Source organism: Chrysoperla carnea, chromosome 3 (assembly GCF_905475395.1).
Source record: "Chrysoperla carnea chromosome 3, inChrCarn1.1, whole genome shotgun sequence".
NCBI lineage: Eukaryota > Metazoa > Arthropoda > Insecta > Neuroptera > Chrysopidae > Chrysoperla > Chrysoperla carnea.
The window spans coordinates 74889407-74909772 of record NC_058339.1 but is presented as its reverse complement, the minus strand read 5'-3'; the positions used below and the strand labels follow the sequence as shown (position 1 = coordinate 74909772).

At 27.1% G+C, this 20366-nt stretch overlaps 1 protein-coding gene across 4 annotated transcripts in view; it reads left to right on the top strand.

The window, feature by feature from the left end:
* Positions 1-20366, top strand: part of LOC123296756 (protein bric-a-brac 1-like) — a 461654-nt gene that overhangs the window by 90863 nt on the left and 350425 nt on the right. For 3 of the 4 annotated variants that reach the window (XM_044878400.1, XM_044878399.1, XM_044878402.1), the window contains exons 1-2: positions 640-735; positions 9993-11611. In XM_044878400.1, the coding sequence (XP_044734335.1) occupies positions 711-735; positions 9993-11611 (1644 nt within the window). In that variant the 5' untranslated portion in view covers positions 640-710. Of the gene's footprint in view, positions 1-639; positions 736-9992; positions 11612-20366 lie in introns of those variants that run through there. The other variant, XM_044878401.1, reaches the window with a different exon arrangement.

The following is a 20366-nucleotide window of genomic DNA, read 5'->3' as shown; positions in this document are numbered from 1 at the left end:
CATTTAACGAAGTACGTGCAATCTTTTGTGTGTGTGTGTAAAAAAAAGACATTTACGTGCTATTAAAAACTAATGAATTTTTAAAATACTTTTGATTACGTGTTGTGAAATACGTAATAAAATATGATTATTTATGCTATCAATAAAAGCTTTCGTTCAACATGTAGTGTTATAAAATAATTTTCTTCAATTAGAAATAACAGAATTACGTGCAATTTTTGTTTGTTGTTTTGTTAAAAATGATTTTGTGTGAAATAAATAATTGTTTGTTCAATAAAACTTTAATGACAGATCAAAATCAGTTTAAAATGAGTAACAAGAAATTTTGTTTTTACGTGCGGGTGTTGTTTTAAAAAAGAAAAACATAAAACTTTTAAACAACGTGGTCAAAAAACGTGTTTTTTATATATACATAGGAAATTTGAAATATATATAAAACTAAAAACGTATATACCTAGACAGGTAGTTAAAATCTGTGAAAACTTTTGTGTATACATATATAAAATGTATTATATATAACGGAGCGGTAAATACATAATTCCACGTGATTTTAAAAACATTTTTCGGGGTGTTTGTGATATAGAAAATTCGGTACTTAATTTTACCTACCTCCCAAAATAAAAAAACATTGACTATATAGTTTTTAGAAAATAGAATGGTGTGTAAAATAAGGTTTTATTTGTGATAAAAACTTGATTAATTTACGTGTGATGAAAAATTGTATATTTAGAACAGGTAAATAAAAAGAAAATCACTTAGGCCTATTTTTTAATTACAGCAAATTTTTATTGCTTTAGAATTTTTCGCGCCATATTTTTTGATTGCATTTGGGTGTGTACAGTATGATGTCAACAAATTTTTGAAAAAGAGAAACATTTTGAATTTTAATTGATTTTAAAATTAAATATTTTTAAATTTATTGAAATATGCAAAATTTGTTGTTGGAATATTTATACAAATATTTTCATTTTTGCCATGTTTATAAACAATCAGCAATTTTTGGAGGATCTTGCGCAGTTAGTTGATTCCTTAATACGTGCAATATATGGTTTTGTTTGTTTTGATTCAAAATAATCTTTTCAATTGTGAAGAATTTATCGTTTTATTTTTAATAAAATTTTTCTAAATTTAGAAAAATCATAGGAAAATAACATATTATTGGGAAAAACCATTTTCATTTCTGCATTAAATAATAGAATTATTAATAAAAGAATAATTCTTATATAAGTTTCTCTAAAAATTCATATAAAATTCGTTTTCTTGGATTAGAAGAAAAATTTTCATAAAAATGATTCTTGATAGAAAATTTTCCTGGAGATATTATAAAAGATCAATAAAAATTAATGACTTTAATAGAAAATTTATAATAAGATTTATATTATTTCTAGAGAAGAGAGAGAACTTTTATCGGATGTATGTACCATTTATTGTACGAAAGTATTCAATTTTGATCGATTCAAAAATCTAATATTTGAAAATATTGTTTTCTTTTGACTTGAAAATCGCCTTTTTGGCGGAAAAAATATTAGGAATATCAAAACTCTGTTACTAAGACAATATACCTTCGTTAAAAAATTTTCGGATTACAAAGCTACAGAAATTCTGATTATACAAATATACTCATTTAAATAACTTACGGGTGAAGCACGATACCTTACGGACGAAGTGCGAACTAAAAAGTACAAAATAATTGTAATTGTAATGTAAATCTCTCTTCATTGCAAATATTTGTAGGTCTATGTAACTTTGTTATTTGTGGTTCTATTGGATCTTCTAATTTAATCCAAGGGTTGCCATGACAATCGGAAATCCAAGACTATTTGAAAAAGAAAAAAATCCTCTATTTTATGAAAACTGTTATGATCCTTGGAGAGTTCTGTTTTTCCCTACAACTTAATGTTCGTTTCATAGGTTCGGTTTGTTGTACCAAATGCCCTCCTTTTTTTCCACATTTCAACATTAAAATGTATGAGCAACCTCTTACAAGATGATTAAATATGATATAATAAAATTAAAAAATTTCGAGTTATCTCCGAAAATATGGAAAATACGAAAAAAATTATAGATATTGTCTTCTTTTGTTTGACACAACAACAAAATTTGAGATCAAAAGGTTTTAAACTTTAAAATACCACGAATCTTAAAAAAAATGCCTGGGAATATATCGCAATACATATAGAGTATTAAACAATTTATGCATTAAAAATTGATAGTAAATGATCAGAATCCGGAACAAATTTTCATAAAAGAGGTGTGCTATTTCTATTAAATGCGATTGAAAATTGCACGCGTCGGAATACTTCAAGCAACTTATGTTTTAAGTAAAGTGTACTTATAGTGTATATCTACGGTAATTGATATTTAAGTATACTTAAATTACATACATAATAATTAAATGTACTGTGGTTTTTTGTATAGATTAGACCGATTAACCACGATCCAAAACCACACTGCATTACAGTGTAAAAGGTGTCAAATTTAATTAATTTAAAAAAAAAATTATGGTTTTAACACTACATCTGTACATAGAGAAACAAATTTATTCCGTCTAATGTGAATTTTTTAATCAAATGAAAATTTTATTTCGCCAGATTCATACACAAATCTTAACTTATCCGCAATTTTGGCAATAGATGATTTTTGTTATAAAATATAAACATATTTTTCTTAATTTTATGGAAAAAATGTCACCTGACATCAAAAAAATTATTTACTATATTTTTTTTTATAATTTTTGTATAAAATATTTAACATCTTAAGGACGTTCTTAAAAATTTACGGATCATCTTAAGATCGTGTACATGCATTCTCGTAAATGTCTTTTATAGTCACGTAAATTTTTTAATAAACCTTACGGTGTTACATTCTTAGATTTGAGCTGTTAAAGTTTTCGTTTTTAACATGTAAATCCTATATTTAAATGTTTTAAAAGGTGTATTTTATGATGTAACAAGGTTATTTTAGTCCGTGGGACAGTAAGGATGCTTTTTAAAATGATACATACATACTTGAAATTTCGTGAGCGCTGCGTTCTCAAATAAGCACGATGGCGTCATATTTAAACTATCGATCTGAAAAACGCAGGGACTTCATGGCCACTTGATAACTTTAATAACTATAAAGCAATAAAATATTTTGTTCGACAAAAATACTGCACCGCTGAGCTTGCGTACGACCTCGAACATTCTGTAAGTAAGTATGGTTGCCTTTCAATAGATTCGTAGTTCATTTTTGCTGAATTGTTAAATAATTATTAATGTTATCGAGGGATCATAGTGTCCGACAAATTCCCTGGTGCATTATTTCAGTTCGATAGCTTTAATATGATGTAATCGTGCTCATTTGAGAACGCAGCGTTTTCGAAAAAAGTCGTAAGGAGAAGTTTGATAGAATCGCCAAAAGAAAGCAACTCACAAAATTTCAAGTATATATGTATCATTTTAAAAAGCATCCTTACTGTCCCACGGACTATTTTTATTAAGATTACTTTGGAAAACTAACATTCATTAGCTAAAAGAATGATAAATATTTTCTTATGATGAAAAATATTCGGCACTCGTTTTTCCATAAAATACATTTAAAGTGATGAAATGAATGGCATTTGTGTGTTATTTCTTCTAAAAGTGATTTTGTCTTATATCTTAAGGCATCAATATTTCAAAAAATATTGTATACTAGAACAGAATACTTTAATTTATGGTTCAAAATAATGATTATTTATCTTCTTCATCTATAATCATCGTTTTGAACCATAAATTACAGATTTCTGTAAAAATTTAAAATAGTAAATGTGAGAATAAATTTTATTTTAAAAAAAATATATCTTTATAAATTATAGCTCATGTGTTGTTCTGAAGTATGAGCTATATTGTTGTATTATTTTCGCATTTATAATGGAGATATCGAAAAAATTTTATGCAGAATTTACGCTCAAAATTTGAAACTTAAGTCTCAAATATTTTCATACACTCACTTTTTTTGGGAATATTCTCAACTTATTTTCCAATACCACACATGAATATAAATGGTCATAATTTGATATTTTCACTAAAACCAAAGTTTTAAATGAATTGCACATCGGATTATGTAAATTTTCGGATTATGCAAACCGTATATTTTGGAAAATTTGATGAGAGATGCGAATTTTAAATGAAGAAAGTGGAGAATCAAGTGAAGATTAATGATTCATTTATAAGGGTGTCTTTTTTGAGGCTCACATCTTTGAGGTGGTATCATTCTTTTGTATGATTACCGGATTTGATAGCATAAAGTTGCTTTGTGTTTAATTTGGCTTCCATTTCGTAATAAATAGACTCATGCCAGAGCAATGCTTGAAAGTGATTGGTTTTTTCTGGCCACATGATTTAAATCAAATTCAAACATTAATGCCACAAAATTATCTTTCCAAGAAAGCCAGTTTTATTCAAAAACACCTTTATCTATAATTAATAATTCTCTTTCTTCATTCATTTATTGCTGATTGAAATTTTATCTCTCTTTGCTCTCTCCATAGAGTCTTTGTAGCTCCTTAAGTTTTAAAAAGTTTGCGATGTCTGTCACGGAACACTCGATCATATACGAAAATCTTAAATCGAACCCTAAGGAATAATATAAATTGCAGAATAGAGGAGATAGTTTCGATAGTTCGAACTGTTTTCGAAACTAAATACTAAAGCTAATATTTTTACTTCTGAGAACCAATTTTCGAAGTCTTTTGTACAATTTGATTTGAAATTCAAAAAATAAAATATATGTAAAATAAAGCTTAAAAAATCTGATAATTTTGTTATACTTTTTAAATTATTAATTAAATGTTAGTTAAAAAATTTTTTATTAGATTTTTGCATAGTAATAATATTAATAATAATTATAATAATAATAATATAATTTTTATTGATTTCATAAAAATAATAATTATTTTTGATAAGAATAAATTTTTTTTTGAAAATATATACATATAAAATACTTTTTTCTTCAATAAAAATAATCAAAATACAAAAACCAATAAAAATTTATAAAATATTTGGTAATTTGTTACAGTGCAGCAAGTTACACAATTTTTTGAGTTGGTATTTTTACGTGTTCGTATTATTTAAGTGCATATAGTGCGTTTCTGATTACTTGCAATATACATTCAACAGAAAAAAGCTGCACTTTCCAAATTTTTAATGGAATTTTTTAAAACCATTTCTAGCATATGTGAAAAAATATTTAAATGATTTAAAGTTTTCATGTAATATCTCATAAATATATCTAAAAAAATTTGCTTTATTCGTTTGCAAGTTATCTTATCACAGGCAAACGTTAAAACTGACTGAAAAGGTTTCTTTGTCTTTTCACACTAATATAATGAAATTATGGTGGGAGCGCAAGGTACATTCAATAAGCTTATAAAAGAATTAATATTTGTGACATTTTTTAAGAACTACGAAGGAGTTGGTAATTTTAAAATGGCTTACTTTTGATGAAATAAATTGTTTCATCAAACATCCATAGCGATATTATGGATAATAGTACAGACAGATGATGGAAAAACTCAAACTTGATAGGAATCTCTATATATTGTATTTGCGAAAGTAAGCATGTTTGCTTGTTTGTTAAAATTAGCGAATGTTTTTTAATGAAACTGTACAGCAATATAGCTCATACTTCAGTATAACACATGAGCTATAATTTATAAAGATATATTTAAAAAAATAAAATTTAATCTGACAATTACTATTTTAAATTTTTACAGAAATCTGTAATTAATGGTTTAAAATAATGATAATAGATGGACAGATCTATAATCATAATTTTGAACTATAAATTAAAGTATTCTGTAAAAATTTTAAATAGTAAATGTCAACCCATCAATTGCCCACTTTTCTGATATACTCAATGAATTATGACTATTTTATATTTAAAAAAACTGAAAACTGTGTACATCAAGAGAGGTGGAGGCTATAAAGCGGTGTTTTTACTTTTAAGCCCAGTGAAACGGGCCGGTATCAAGCTTGTGTAACACACAAAATACGAATATCGTGTTTTCAAGCATGTAGGAGTAGGGTAGCAACTTCAAGTTTAAGGCTTGTTTTTTTTTTATATGTAGTAGAAATACTTTTAAATCAATTATTAAAGTTTCAGAGGGATTTTCTGGGTCTTTTATTAATGAATCAATGTTAAATTTTTAATCTCTTACTCTTAAGGAGAAATCTAAAAAAACGACATATTTTGAAAGTTTTTGATAATTTTAACTTGGAATAAAAAATACGAATAAAAAACAACTTTTTAAAAGAAAGTAAACATACCAGCAATGACATAGAAAAGAAAAAAATCAGGTGCCATTGTCTATATAATTGATGCGCGAGCAGGGTAGAATTAGGATTGAAATTATTCATCTTATTTCAACTTTGATGATGAATTTTATTATAACTTCATGTAGACGAAAAATAAGAATGAAATTTGACGATATCTGCTTTAGTTTTCGAAATATTGAAAGCTGAATTTAAAAAAAAATATCAATTTTCAATATTTGGAAAATTACGCCGGGCATTGAAAAATTTTATTCTTACTTTTCGTTTTATCTGAATTTGATCACATTAACAGTAAATGAACTATATAAGTATATAAAAGTCTATACGTATATACAAATAGTTCTATACATGTATATACTTACCCGTAAGAGTATAAAACTAACTACCTACTTGTTCTACAGAAACGTAATTTATATACCTCTAAATATTATTTTATATATTATAATATAATAAACTTGAAAACTAAATATTTTAACTCAAATAATCGCTAATAAAAAAAAACTAACTAAAAACTTATTATTAACATTTATAAGCTAATAATTTTGTAATAATAATACTTTATATAAAAAAAAAATTATTTAAAAAATCGAAGAACCCGACTGAGTTTAATATAAAGTCGGGACCTATTATTGGGAATATTTGAGCCTGTGTAGATTTTCGTGGGTCCTGAATCCTAAAGTCGCTATGTAAACTGCTGAACTTGTTTTTTTCTTTTTAGTTTATATTTAACTCAGTCGGGATTTTTGATTTTTTTAATAATTTTTGTGTGACGTCTGGTGGTCGCCATATTGAATTTACATTACTTCCAAATCGATTGACGTCTGAATCATTAAAATCTGCCCACTCGTTTCGTCTCTAGTGTGCCATATATGAACACAGATATATAGACTTATAAACACATTATCACGCGTTTCTCAACCGCTTAATAAAAATTGTATTATTATATTTTAATTTTTTACGGAGCAAATTCTGGCTTAAGACCTTCATTTGGTGTGATAATATATAAAAATAAGTGGGTTAAATGGCTATATTGAAATTCATTCTTTAGAACATTTAAAATTTGCTTTCCTTAGAAACAAATATACTGTGTGAGCTATATCAAAATTATTGTTTTTTAAATTATAAATATTATATCATGTCCTGTAAAAATTATTCTCTTAGACATACAGCGAGGCTATCTTCTCAAATATACGATCCAATTACACTTCCAAATCGCAATTAAATCACGTTAAATTGTTAACTATTGCGAATGTGACCGTAATTCATAAACATGTGGCTTTATCATAAAGAGGATTATCATGGGGTTATTTAATTTCAATAGCGACAATTTATATGCACAAACAAATCCATTATTTCAGTGAAAAAAATCGATCATCTTTTGTTCAATGCTTCGTGAATAGGCAAAAAGTACCTCTTTTGAGTCAAAAATACTATTCATTCATTTGAATTGTTCTCATCCACAAGATTTACATGCGGTATTGTGGTATGTGGATTGAAAAATAAATTAAAAAGTAATCATTTTTGATATCTCATACCGGTTTGTTTTTATTGCAAATTAAAAATGTATAAATCCTATTTGATCACCCTATATATTTAAATAGTAATTTTTATTTTGTTAGTTAAAAGTTCTAATTCTTATCAATAATTTTGAATAATTTTATAGAAAACTGTATTACCTCGAAGTATAATTAGGAATTTATATGTATTATAAAATATTATTGTCCATATATAAAAAAATCAAATCAAATTTGCAAATATTTCTTACAACAATTTAATTAGTTTTATTTCACTATGTAATTAGGTTAAATAATATTAAAATTAGATTTATTATAAATATTACTTGTTTAATAAGTATGTTTATTCTTTCAATTGCTCAAAAATTTAAAAAAGTCATTAATAAGTAAAATTAAGCAACAATTAATCATTATTTAGTAAAAAAACAGGAAATTAAAAGTATGATGAATAATTTAATCCATAGACGAAGAAATCAATTTAATTCATAGAATATTTGTTTATCAACAAAGATGAGAAATTGTTTCATTAGGTTTATAAAATCGAGAAAAAATTATACGAGTGTGGGCAGGGTCAAAAAATTGCGTGCTATGTTTTATTAATTACGGAATTTACGTAATTAAAAAACAAAATAAATAAAATTTTCTTTAAACAGCATTATCTTGAAAGAATTTCAAAATTTTGATAAGGAAAAAGTGTACTGAATGGTGCGGGTACTACTTATTATATAACAAAAAATTTCTACGAAAATAACCAAAATTGACTTTTGTTAATAAGAAATGATTTATTGACTTTACTGTTAAATTTATGTTGGGTTTTACATAAGATTTATTGAATAATACCAATTGATTTTTTCAATTCATTGCTTTTTCTGCCCATTTGGCTTGTTTGTAGGCAAGTTTTAAGGTATAACTTCCTAAGCGAGCTTTCGAATGACATTCTTTCACAAAAATAAAGGAATCTTTACGTTAAAATTATCACTTCAAATTGTAGATTTTATGTTTCATTTAAAGCAGTTTTGATTTGCTTTCAAAACTGTTAAATTTAAGTATTTTTAAGTATTTTTCTGTTAACGCAAATTAAAAACGTTATTACAGCTTTTTATACCCTATATATATGAAATATCAAGGTATTCTAATTTTAGTCCCAAGTTTATAACGCTAAGAATTATAGATGATTGGAACAAAATTTTGGCATATGTGTGCATAAAATCTCCTAATTAGTCCATTTCTGTCTATTAGTCCTTCATCACGATATCTTATCGTGCTTAAGAATTATCTAGCTGATTTTTTTATAGTATGCTCAGAAAGTAAAAAGATAGTTTGAATACGTAAGTGAGCAACATAGGTCAATTGAGTCTTGAATGCACAGGATCCATCTTGTAAAACGTAAGAGATAAAGCAAAAGTTTAAATATAAGAATACTTCCCAATAAAATAATAAACAACTTTTGTTTGAAACATTTTTTAGTAAACATCTTTGTTCACCCGTGAGGGTGCAAATTATACTAGAACATAAGTTCCCATTTTCTCCAAAACTATATAAGATAAAAGATTGAAAATTATTTTGAAAGCTTCAAATAGTTAGCTTTTTGATAATAATTTCATAACAAACTTGATGGACAATAGGAAGAGGAGAAAATAAAAATTTTTTCGAAATTTAGAAAGGGCAGCCAGAATTTTATTATTATATTTTATTTATTATTATTATTATTATTTCAATTTATAAAACAATACATGGTCTGGCATTCAAAACTGTCCATACATTGTATTTCAAGAATTAACTTGGCCAATTGTTTATTTCACTTGTCTTTTTGTATTTCTGTTTGGAAAACAAGAAACAGAATTGGATTGTTTTTGGATATTTCTCAAATGAAAATAAGCACTACTTGTATTGGTTGATCCTATCTAACCAACCTGAATATTAAATTCATTTTGATTTGCCTGCAAGAAATTAGGTTGCTTCCGTAATAAAAAAAATAAATAAATTTTCAAATAAGAAAAGAAATTTCCGAAACTGGTCGTCTTAAAATAATCGTTTGCTAATTTTCGAAACATTCATTACTTCCCAAATATCCAACTATTAATGTGGACCTTACGAATTTAGAGTCAAGCCCTTATTATAGATATACATGTTATACAATATACAAAATTTTACTAATTTTGAATTTTTTTTTAAATTTCAGGTGGTGTTGGTATAACAAGAACAAAATCGAAAAAATTCAAAACAAAAAAATTATATAATAAATTACTTACGACGAAAAATTTAATAAACATTTATACAACAATGCAAACGTCATCGCAACAATCAGTTGGTGGGGCAACAATACAGCAACAACAACAACAACAACAACAACAGCATCAACAATCAAATACACCACCAATATCAACATCAAACAACAATAATAATTCAACAAACACGAATACAAATACAAATTCGACAACAACTCCCCCACAACATTTCTGTTTACGATGGAACAATTACCAAACAAATTTAACAAATGTATTCGATCAACTGTTACAGAACGAATCATTTGTTGATGTAACGCTAGCATGTGACGGGCACAGTGTTAAAGCACACAAAATGGTGTTATCCGCATGTAGCCCGTACTTTCAATCGCTATTCTTCGATAATCCATGTCAACATCCGATTATAATAATGCGTGATATTAAATGGCCTGAGCTGAAAGCGGCCGTCGAATTTATGTACAAAGGTGAAATAAACGTGTCACAAGAACAAATTGGACCTTTATTAAAAGTGGCGGAATCGTTAAAAATTCGTGGATTAGCGGATGTAAATGGCGGTGGAGTGAATGAGAATGAGAGCTTATTGGCAACAACTGCACCCACAGCACCGACAAATTATCATCAAAAATCATCGTCTGCATCGTCTTCTTCGTCGTTGAATAACAATCGTCCTCGCTCGAGATCGAATCGATCGAATATGGAGAATAGTTGGCAATCACCCACTAACCCGTCAGAGAATCGAATACCAATGATAACACCACCGTCACAACATCATTTATCACATCACCCGGATGATTTTGATGATGATAATATGCAGATTGCAACATCACCACAATCGATCGGAGGTGCTGGAACACCACCATCGACATTGACGCCTCGTTTAACAAATAATAGTTTAAGTAAAAAGCGGCGACGATACTCGAATGAACAACGTTCACGTGAGTCGTCGAGTTGTCGTTCATCACCAGCTATCGGTGGTGCGGATCGATCAGGTGGTGGTGATAATATCGATTATCAACATCAAATTGATTTATCATCCCCAATGCAACAACAACAACAACATCGTGATATGTTACATTCACCATCGTCATCAGTCGGCGGTGGTGGTGTAGTACCCACACCACCACCCCCACCATTGGTAGCACCTCCGCCTCCCCCAACACCATCACATACACCACGAACACCTACACTATCAACACCAGGACCAACACCCACTCCACCTGGATTGGTGGGTGCGGGTGGTACCAGTTTATCAGTATCGATATGTAATGACCGTGAGAGATCAACACCCGTACAACTGTCAATGTTTAATGAACAAATGTCACAATTATCACGTCAAATGAGTGGTGATGGTGGACCGATGTCGTCTCCGTCAGCGTCATCTGTCGTTGCAGCGCACCATCATCAACAGCAGTTGGCCGCGGCTGCTGCAGCTGCTGCCGCCGCACACCATCAGCTGTCGTTAAGCGGTGGTGGTGCTGGTGGTGGAAGTAATATACATCCGGATGATATGGAAATTAAACCTGGTATTGCTGAGATGATACGTGAGGAAGAACGAGTGAGTAATGTTTCAAAATTTTATTAACTTATTTTTTTCTTTCTTTTTGTATTAAGATTTCGACTTTCATAAATTATCATAAATTGAAGGTATTGATATGTTATATATAACATTCGTGTCAAATTTGAATCCTTAATCACGATTAGGAAGCTTGATGCAGTTATTCCGTCCACTGCTAGCTTTTTCTTGCAACGTTAAGAAAATTATAGCTGTGCTCTCTTTTGAAAATATTATTATTTTAGTAATACTATTAAGGTTAGTTATTCTTGCCCATAATGCACTAAATTACAGGAGTTATTTTTTATTTAAATAGGTTCCGTATAACGTACTGAATGTAAATGCACAAAATCCTTACAAAAATGGGCGAGGGAAGTGCCTCCATTTTAAGGAAAATCGTTTTAGGCTATATCTGCATAATTTGCCTTCTTACCTGCAAAACACCGACCACCCCTTGAAATTTTCTTTTTAAATTAAAAAAAAAATTGACTAAAAAGATAGGAAATTTAACTGGCTTGAAAAACACTACGGGGTTATAGGCCGTAAAGGTTTTTGTCAAAATGATGGCATTTTTCCCTTTCAAATTTGTAATGATTTTGTGTATTTACATTCAGAACGTGATAATAATCCTATTTTTAGAAAAAAAAAACTCCTGTTGATTAGCGCTAGAAAAAATTCTCAATTATCTGCAGCTGTAATTCAATATTGAACGCGTAATATCTTTAACAATGTTAATTTTAGAAAGAAAATTTAAAGTAAAATAATCTATAGATGAGAAAATTTATAGATTTAAAAGTAAAAAATTGATTCATTCGTTTTAAGTATTAAGCAACAATACTATCAATTCTGCGACTAACTAATATAGTGAAGAAAATGAATTAAATAATTTTATTTGAATAAATGACGCATCACACGGTAACGGAAATCGTATGTTTCCTTAAAAAAAAATGAAATATTTAAATGAAACATATTTCTCGCTGAGTAATAATAACCATACTCGTATAGTTACACAAAATATATATGAAGTAACTTTAATAATAAAATAATTTTATTTGAATTAATAATAATAATAATAATAATATTAATATATTAAATATTTTTTTAAATTATATTTAATTAATGTAGGTGTTTTTAATGGTCTTTATTTATTTTATTTTATCATTCAACAAGCAGTAATGTTGGAGTGGTCTTGTTTGTTAAGATCCAATAGATATTCATTTTAATTTTATTGCATTTTATTTAATATTCTTTTATAAATGAAATGTTATTGAATGGTAATAATCTCACTTATTTAATATTTTAAAAATTATAAACATTGTGGTTTAGTTTTTAAAAAGTTCATTGCAAAATAAAAATTTTAAGTTTTTATTTTCATCCGTTTCAAATTTCTTAATATAAAATGTTACAACACCATCATTTCTACGGACGCCTGAATAGCTCACTGTCAATTTATGAGAATTTTTTAAATGTGTACTACCCACAAGTATAAAACCAACTTTTAACAAGTGCAATTGTGACTTGTGGCATTATGGATACGAGCCTCTTTAAAGGTGTCGGTAATTTGTCATGTGCTAATTTCTATTTAAACGTCATAATAAACATTTAATAATGCTTTTAAAGGTTAGAAATTAGGAATGTGCAGATCCAAAAGAAAAACATCAACGATTAAAGAATTATATTTTTTAAATAAAGAAAATTTCTAACTAACTACATAAGACAAATTATAAACATTATCATATTATTATTAAATCTGGACATACAATTATTAATAATTCCAGACAGTTTCGGTACTGTCTAATTAAACGATAGTCATCATCGACTGACATCTTCAAAAAGGTTCGTTTCCATAATTGAACAAGTCACAAGTACACTTGTTGAAAGTGAACTAGTGTTTTTTTTTTTCAAGTTTTTTTTTTATACTTGTGGGTAGTGCACATGTAAAAAATATGCTAGAGAAGCGCCACTTTCTCATAAATTGACAGTGAGACATTCAGGCTTCCGTACATTTCATACATTTTGTAAAAACATTCATTGATATTTTTTTTGGATTGAATGTTATTTTAGGCAATGATTAAATTTTTTTAAATTCTCATTCTAATAATCTTTAGAATCTCTTAACATTTTGGTCCGTTCAAAATAATGTTTTTGCGTAAACTTATTCAAAGGCAAAAAAAAAAATAAATAAATAAATAAATAAATAAATTAAAAAAAAGGAACGGTTCGGCATCTTGTTTAAGATCTTACTAACGCGCAGGTTTTAAAAAGCTAGGGTTGCATTAATTAACGCTATGTGTACATAAGGAGACGATTTTTGGCCGATATGTCGTTTTCAAAACAATCAATTTTATATATATTTTTCGTTAATTACCCAATCATTATCTTCGAATCACGTCTAATATTTGATAATTTTTGATTCTACATTTTGTTTACAGCAAAAAAATTTTTAGGGGGCACAAATTAAAAAAATGTATATCTTTAATTTTGATGTTGAATTATTTTACAATATAAGGCGAAAAGTAAGAATAAAAATTTTCGGTATCTGGAGTAATTTTCAAAATATCGAAAATTGAAAATTTTGTTTAATTATTTAGCTTTTGATATTTCGAAAACCAAGGCAGATATCGAAAAATATTTTTTTATTATAACGAAATTCATCATCAAAGTTGAAAATAAGGTACAAATAATTTCAACCACAAGTCAAAACTTGCCTTCGCGCACCTACTACCTTAAAGTTAAACATTAACTTAGATAGGTAAATAAAACAGATTCCTAGCCCCTAGCAAGTAAACATCTTATTGTAACGGAAATAGTGAACATATAATAAACAAACAAATAAATAAATAAATAATTTGATAATAATAATAATAATAATAATAAATGATGATATGATATGATAAAGTTTGATAATAGATAATATAAATATTAAACTATGTATGTAATATATATTACTTAATGATAAATATGATAAGGATATCATAACAGATATATAGATATATCTAGATATATGTGTGATACAAGACTTACTTACTTATTTATTGATATGAATAATAAATAAATTAATTGAAACCATCAACTTATTTAATATTTATATTTATATTTTAATATTATTTTATTTACGAGACGAGACTCTTGTACCTTGGATCACAAAATTTATTGGTCTAGGATACGAATGCGTAACTATTGGCATTTGCAAAAATTTCAAATTGTATTGGTTGTATAAAATACGAAAATACGAGTGTACAAAAAGTGATTTTCGAATGCCGAAAATTATACAATCTTCCAGGAGAAAAAGTTGTTAAACATTATCTTCACAACATTTTATCTAGTCATTCTTTACAATATTTGATTAATATGTGATTCATGGTACAACACCAAAATGTTACTTCATGATGTCTTAGCTTGGATCACTACGAAAAAATTCTTAATTAGAAAAAATGTACAAAATGGCGTCGAAATATAAAAAAAAATTGTTTTGACCTTTTTGAAAAAAAAAAAACTCAAAATTGAATTTTTCTTAAATCCAAGGGCAAAGAAATCGGTCGAGTAGAAATTGAGATATCATGTTTAACCACTTCGAAAAATTTAGTTTCAAGAAAAACGCGTTTAATGTTTTAAGATAAAATTCCGGCAGGGCTATTCGGATAATAATATAACTCACTTTGAATTAATCGGTGATCCCAGATCCATACATTCTACCTTCTTCTTCTTCAAATGCAATGTCTTGCAAAGTTATTTCTGCTAACCGCTGAAATGCGGTTTCTGCCTTCTTTTTGAAGCAACAGAAGCTCACAGTACAGAGCGATCAATTCTAACTTCGTTATCAGAATATTCATTGTATCTCCAAAAATAATTTTTAGGGATATATTCTTAAAGGTCGAATCTTCAAAAAATGCAAAAAAAAAAAATCGATAAACTGGAGAATGCTCCAAGGTACAAGACGTTACCTTAACGATTTATCAAGTGTTGTTTATTCCATCTTGTGATGAATGAAATGATACTTCATACTTTCTTGATTTCAAAATGTTATTTTGAATTTTGTAACCTGAATTATTTGAGAAATTCCACAATTTTTATTAGCCATGATAACAACAGTTTAAAATATGTTTTAATTAAAAATATTTTATATTTTTAATTAATCAACAAGATGAAATTTGTATGTTCAAGCTTATCATAGGATTTTAGAAAATAGGAGGCGGGTTTTATTTGACCTACAAAAATTATTTTGAATTGATTTTAATAATTCATTGTTTTTGATATTATTCTTGATACTTAAAGAAATGTCTTCGGAGAGTCGAGAAGTGAAGATAATCGTTTCAGGATTTTGATTTTTTTTTTAAAATCTACACAGTTAGTTTCCTAGATATTAACTGAAATCGATAAAAAATATTGCGTTTCATTAGGCTGATCAGACTGGTTATATCTCAGTGTTCGCTCAGGCGTAAATTCAACACAATTTTCTATTTTTTTGGGTCAAATATCTATAGATCTTTCATCGATTTTTATTAAATTTTAAAATAGAAATATGTTTAGGCTTTTTTTTTGTCTTTTTTTAGAAATTTTTAAGAAAATTCCGGAAAATCGAGAACTTTTATTTAGTTTTTCTAATCTAAATCAAATTTGATGAAAAAAGGAGGTGTATTTGATGATTTGATTCAAATTTTTTGAAAAATTGTTTAAAATCGCATACGAAGGATGAGATGAAGAATCAGTTTCAGGTGAAAACTTAAATGGGAAAAGATAAATTGGACCTCTGATCTGTTAAAAGGCCAATTTTCTTATGAAAAATTGTGGAAAACTGTGCACGGCAGGAGGGCGAAGAACTCAATATCACGACAACCGATTTCGATGATTCTTTTTTTAGTGACAAATTAGTTAGTGTACTTCAGATTCACTAAAAATCACAAAATAAATAAAACCTTTTAACAAAAAGAAAACCGTCTTCAAAAGAGAAACTTTTCCAAAACAAATTAATATGTACCAAAAAGTAAAAAAATAACTATAATATAATGTAGTAAAAATTATTGTTATTTTTGGAGTCGTTGTCAGCCAAGCTAATGTTGCAAACTGTTCTGCCAGAGTTGTTTCCTTGGCTGTCACCGACTCCAAAAATAACAATAATTTTAACTACATTATATTATCGTTATTTTTTTACTTTTTAGTGCATATTGATTTATTGTGGAAAAAGTTTTTCTTTTGAAGTTTATCGGTTTTCTTTTTGTTAAAAGTTTTTTTAATTTTAAGACACATTTTGTGTTTTGTAACTAGATTTTTCGCACACTCTATATATATTATAAAGATAGTAAATGTTCATTCATTTATCCATCCGTTTGGCAGTCAGTTAGTCAGTCCGTCCGCTTGTCCGTCCATCCATCCATCCGTCCGTCTATTAGTTTGACTATTCTCCATGATAGATATTCCTTTCCGTCTTATAACATATATACATGTATATATTTTATATATATATATATATATATCTATAATGGTCAGTGAGAACTTGATCTATCTCAATTAAACAATAGAGATCATCCTGCAAGTGACCTCAATCAATCATATTATAATCATAATAATCATAATCATATTTTATATTATATATTTTATATATTTTATATATTTATTATTATTATATATTTATTACACTTGCTGAAGAAGAAGCGGTTTTGAAGATATAGCAATATAGAGATCCTTAAATTAAAATAATGAAAAAAATTACGGGCTATAATGTTTTTTTTGTTGTTGTTTTATTTCCTCGATTAGAATGAAAATAAAGTTTATAAAACTCAAAATAGTGTTATAATGTTGCTTTGTTTAACTGCATACGATCGTCGTTATAGTCGATATTTATTTAATTCCAATGAAGATTGGTCTCTATAGCCGATATACTGTTATAACTGACACATTCTTAGATGTGTTTATAAAGAAATTCGATCGGCACTTTTCATAACCTGTTTTGACTGTAATTCCTCATACCTCGATATTTTAAATAAAGAATAAATTAATTACTGAGTTCACAAAAATTTCCTTTTTCTAAAAAGGAAAGTCTAAATCATTTCTGAAATTTGGGGGAGGGGGTTGCCAGATTATTTAAATAAATAAATGACTTCAAAAGTATACATAATTAACTTTTTTTGGTAAAACGGTAGATTGATGATATGTTTTCATAGATTTCTCCAAAACTAGTCGGTAGAAATTAAGAAAAATTATTTAAATTAAAGGTAAATTTTTAATAAATTATTGAAAAAAAAAGGTTGTGCCCGAATAATTAAGAATGTATGAGCACGGTTGTGCTGACACAAATTTAAAAAATATATATTTTCAATTTTGATGGTGAATTATGGTTATTACTTGACAATATAAGACGAAAAGTAAGAATAAAAATTTTCGATATCTGGAGTAATTTTCAGAATATCGCAATTTGAAAATTTCGTTGAATTAATTAGCTTTATATTATTTCGAAAACTAAGGCATATATCGAAAAATTTTAATCTTATTTTTCGTCTGCATTCATGAAGCTATAACAAAATTAATCATCAAACTTGAAAATATGGTACAAATAATTTCAACCCAAAATCTAAAATTGCCTTGATGCTCGTACTAATTTAATGACGAATGAAGTGTTTATTTTAAATGAAAAATTATAGAATATATTCAAAAACAGTGGACGGTAGCTCAGCAAAAGTCACCATATCTTACAAACTTACAAACTAACGGCTTTAAGGTTATACAATTTTTTGTATATTTTATAATTTTTTATTGTGTTTTGTATAATTTTTTTATGTATTTTTTTCTTTGAATACAATACAAATCATTTCATATACAATTTATATTTACACTACCTATGGAAATGTGTGTATAGTTTGTATTTTATATTCATATCATTCCAATTATTCAATTTTTTAACTTATATCCTAACGTTTCCTAATCAGTATAAATGGATCACATTTTTGCGTCAATTGTTGTTTATTAACACTGAGATGTGCTGAAAATATTAGTAAATGCAGCGCATAGAAATCGGAGCGTTGGAGAGACAGAGATATACAAAACTTGAAATTTTTTTGTAAATACTAAAAAATTGGAAATTATGATAATTAGTAAAGTTCTAGAAAATAAATTATACAATAATTTACCCCATAATGTATAAAACTTAAAAAACAAAGTTAAGTTACACGTCTTTGTTATAAACAAACTATTGATGGTAATATTTATTATCCGGGAAGTTCATGATGTGGATCATAAGGGTCGCATTCACATGAACAGCTGGTTATTCGTTTTTAAAAGGCTGACAAAACATAGAGAGATCCCTATTAGGACCTTTTCGATTTTGCTAGTATCCAGCAAATATAGGAATTATTACAGAATTTTTTGAAGTAAAATATTATACTAGATCCTTACAAACTTTACCTTGTCATATTTTGACGTTATGTTTAAAACTGAAAATTAACGTCACTAATTTCCACCGATATGCAGGGATTTAGATAAAATGTGATTTAAAGAACAGCAATAATCAATTTGTAAATAATTAGTAAAAGTAAAAATTTTATTTAAAAAAAAAAAAAATTATTTCTATTTTACTTGAATACATGTACAACTATTAAATAGTTTGCTTACCTTCTAGTTAGTTAATTAACTTTAATTGTTTTTATGTAGTTACGGTCTCATAGTCATATTGTTCAAGAAACTGATGCGTTATGCCACGTTACTCGATTCTCTTGTTATACGATGATAAATTTTATATTAGAATGTTCTGAATATGAAAAATAAATTATACAAAATTGACAATGAAATCATTTGGAAAATGTATAAAAATTTATTTAAGTATTTTTCTAGCGACAATTTTTTTCGAATGTATTTTTTTTTAATAACATTTTTGTGTTGAAATGAAAACGTTAGTACATGCTATATCGATTACCATAAAAAAATATTGTATTGTCATTATTTTCAGAACATAAAATCATCTATTCCGAATAGATTTGATGAACTAAACAATTAAATTTTTACATATAATTTTTTTTATTTCAGAGGGTTAAAATATTTTTTAGAAAATATTATAACAATGCCCTGCAACAATATATATTGTCATATTTTTTGTTGTTGCAGAGCCAGTCACTAACTAAAAACATGCACTGTAGATAGATTTACAAATTGGCTATTTTACTTCGAATTTTTGTTTTTTTTTTTTTTTTTTTGTTGAAATTTGTAAAAACTAAAAAATTTATGGATAAAAAAATACTAGCTAGCGATTTAGAGGGTAAATTTTCAAGTAAACAGGCCAATTTTGTAAAAAAATGATTTTTCCGGTAATAGCAAAATTATGTTGGTTGGAAAACTAACACAAGAAAATAAGTTTTATTTTATTTATTCCGATTACTTCCAAACATTATCATTTTTTAGTGATTGGAAGAGAGCGGTTTGGAAAGTGCGAACAGACGCAAATGTTTCGATTGTCGATACATTTTTAAAGCCCATAATTTAATGAAAATTTTGAAGAAGCATTTATTCAATTTTGTTAGAAATATATCAAAACCGGTATCAATGTCAAAATTTGAAGTTTCTTATAGAATCCTTATATATAGGAGGTTTTTTTTTTTTATTTAACTTTATGTAAACACGAAATCATTGAGAAATTTTTCAAATTACTTTCATTCTTTTTTGAAAAACACTCTTTATATTCATGAATGTACCAGCTACATAAAGAAAGCGTCGATATGAATAATTAATGTTGTTTAAGTCTTATTTTTATTAAAAAAATTTCTAAATCAAT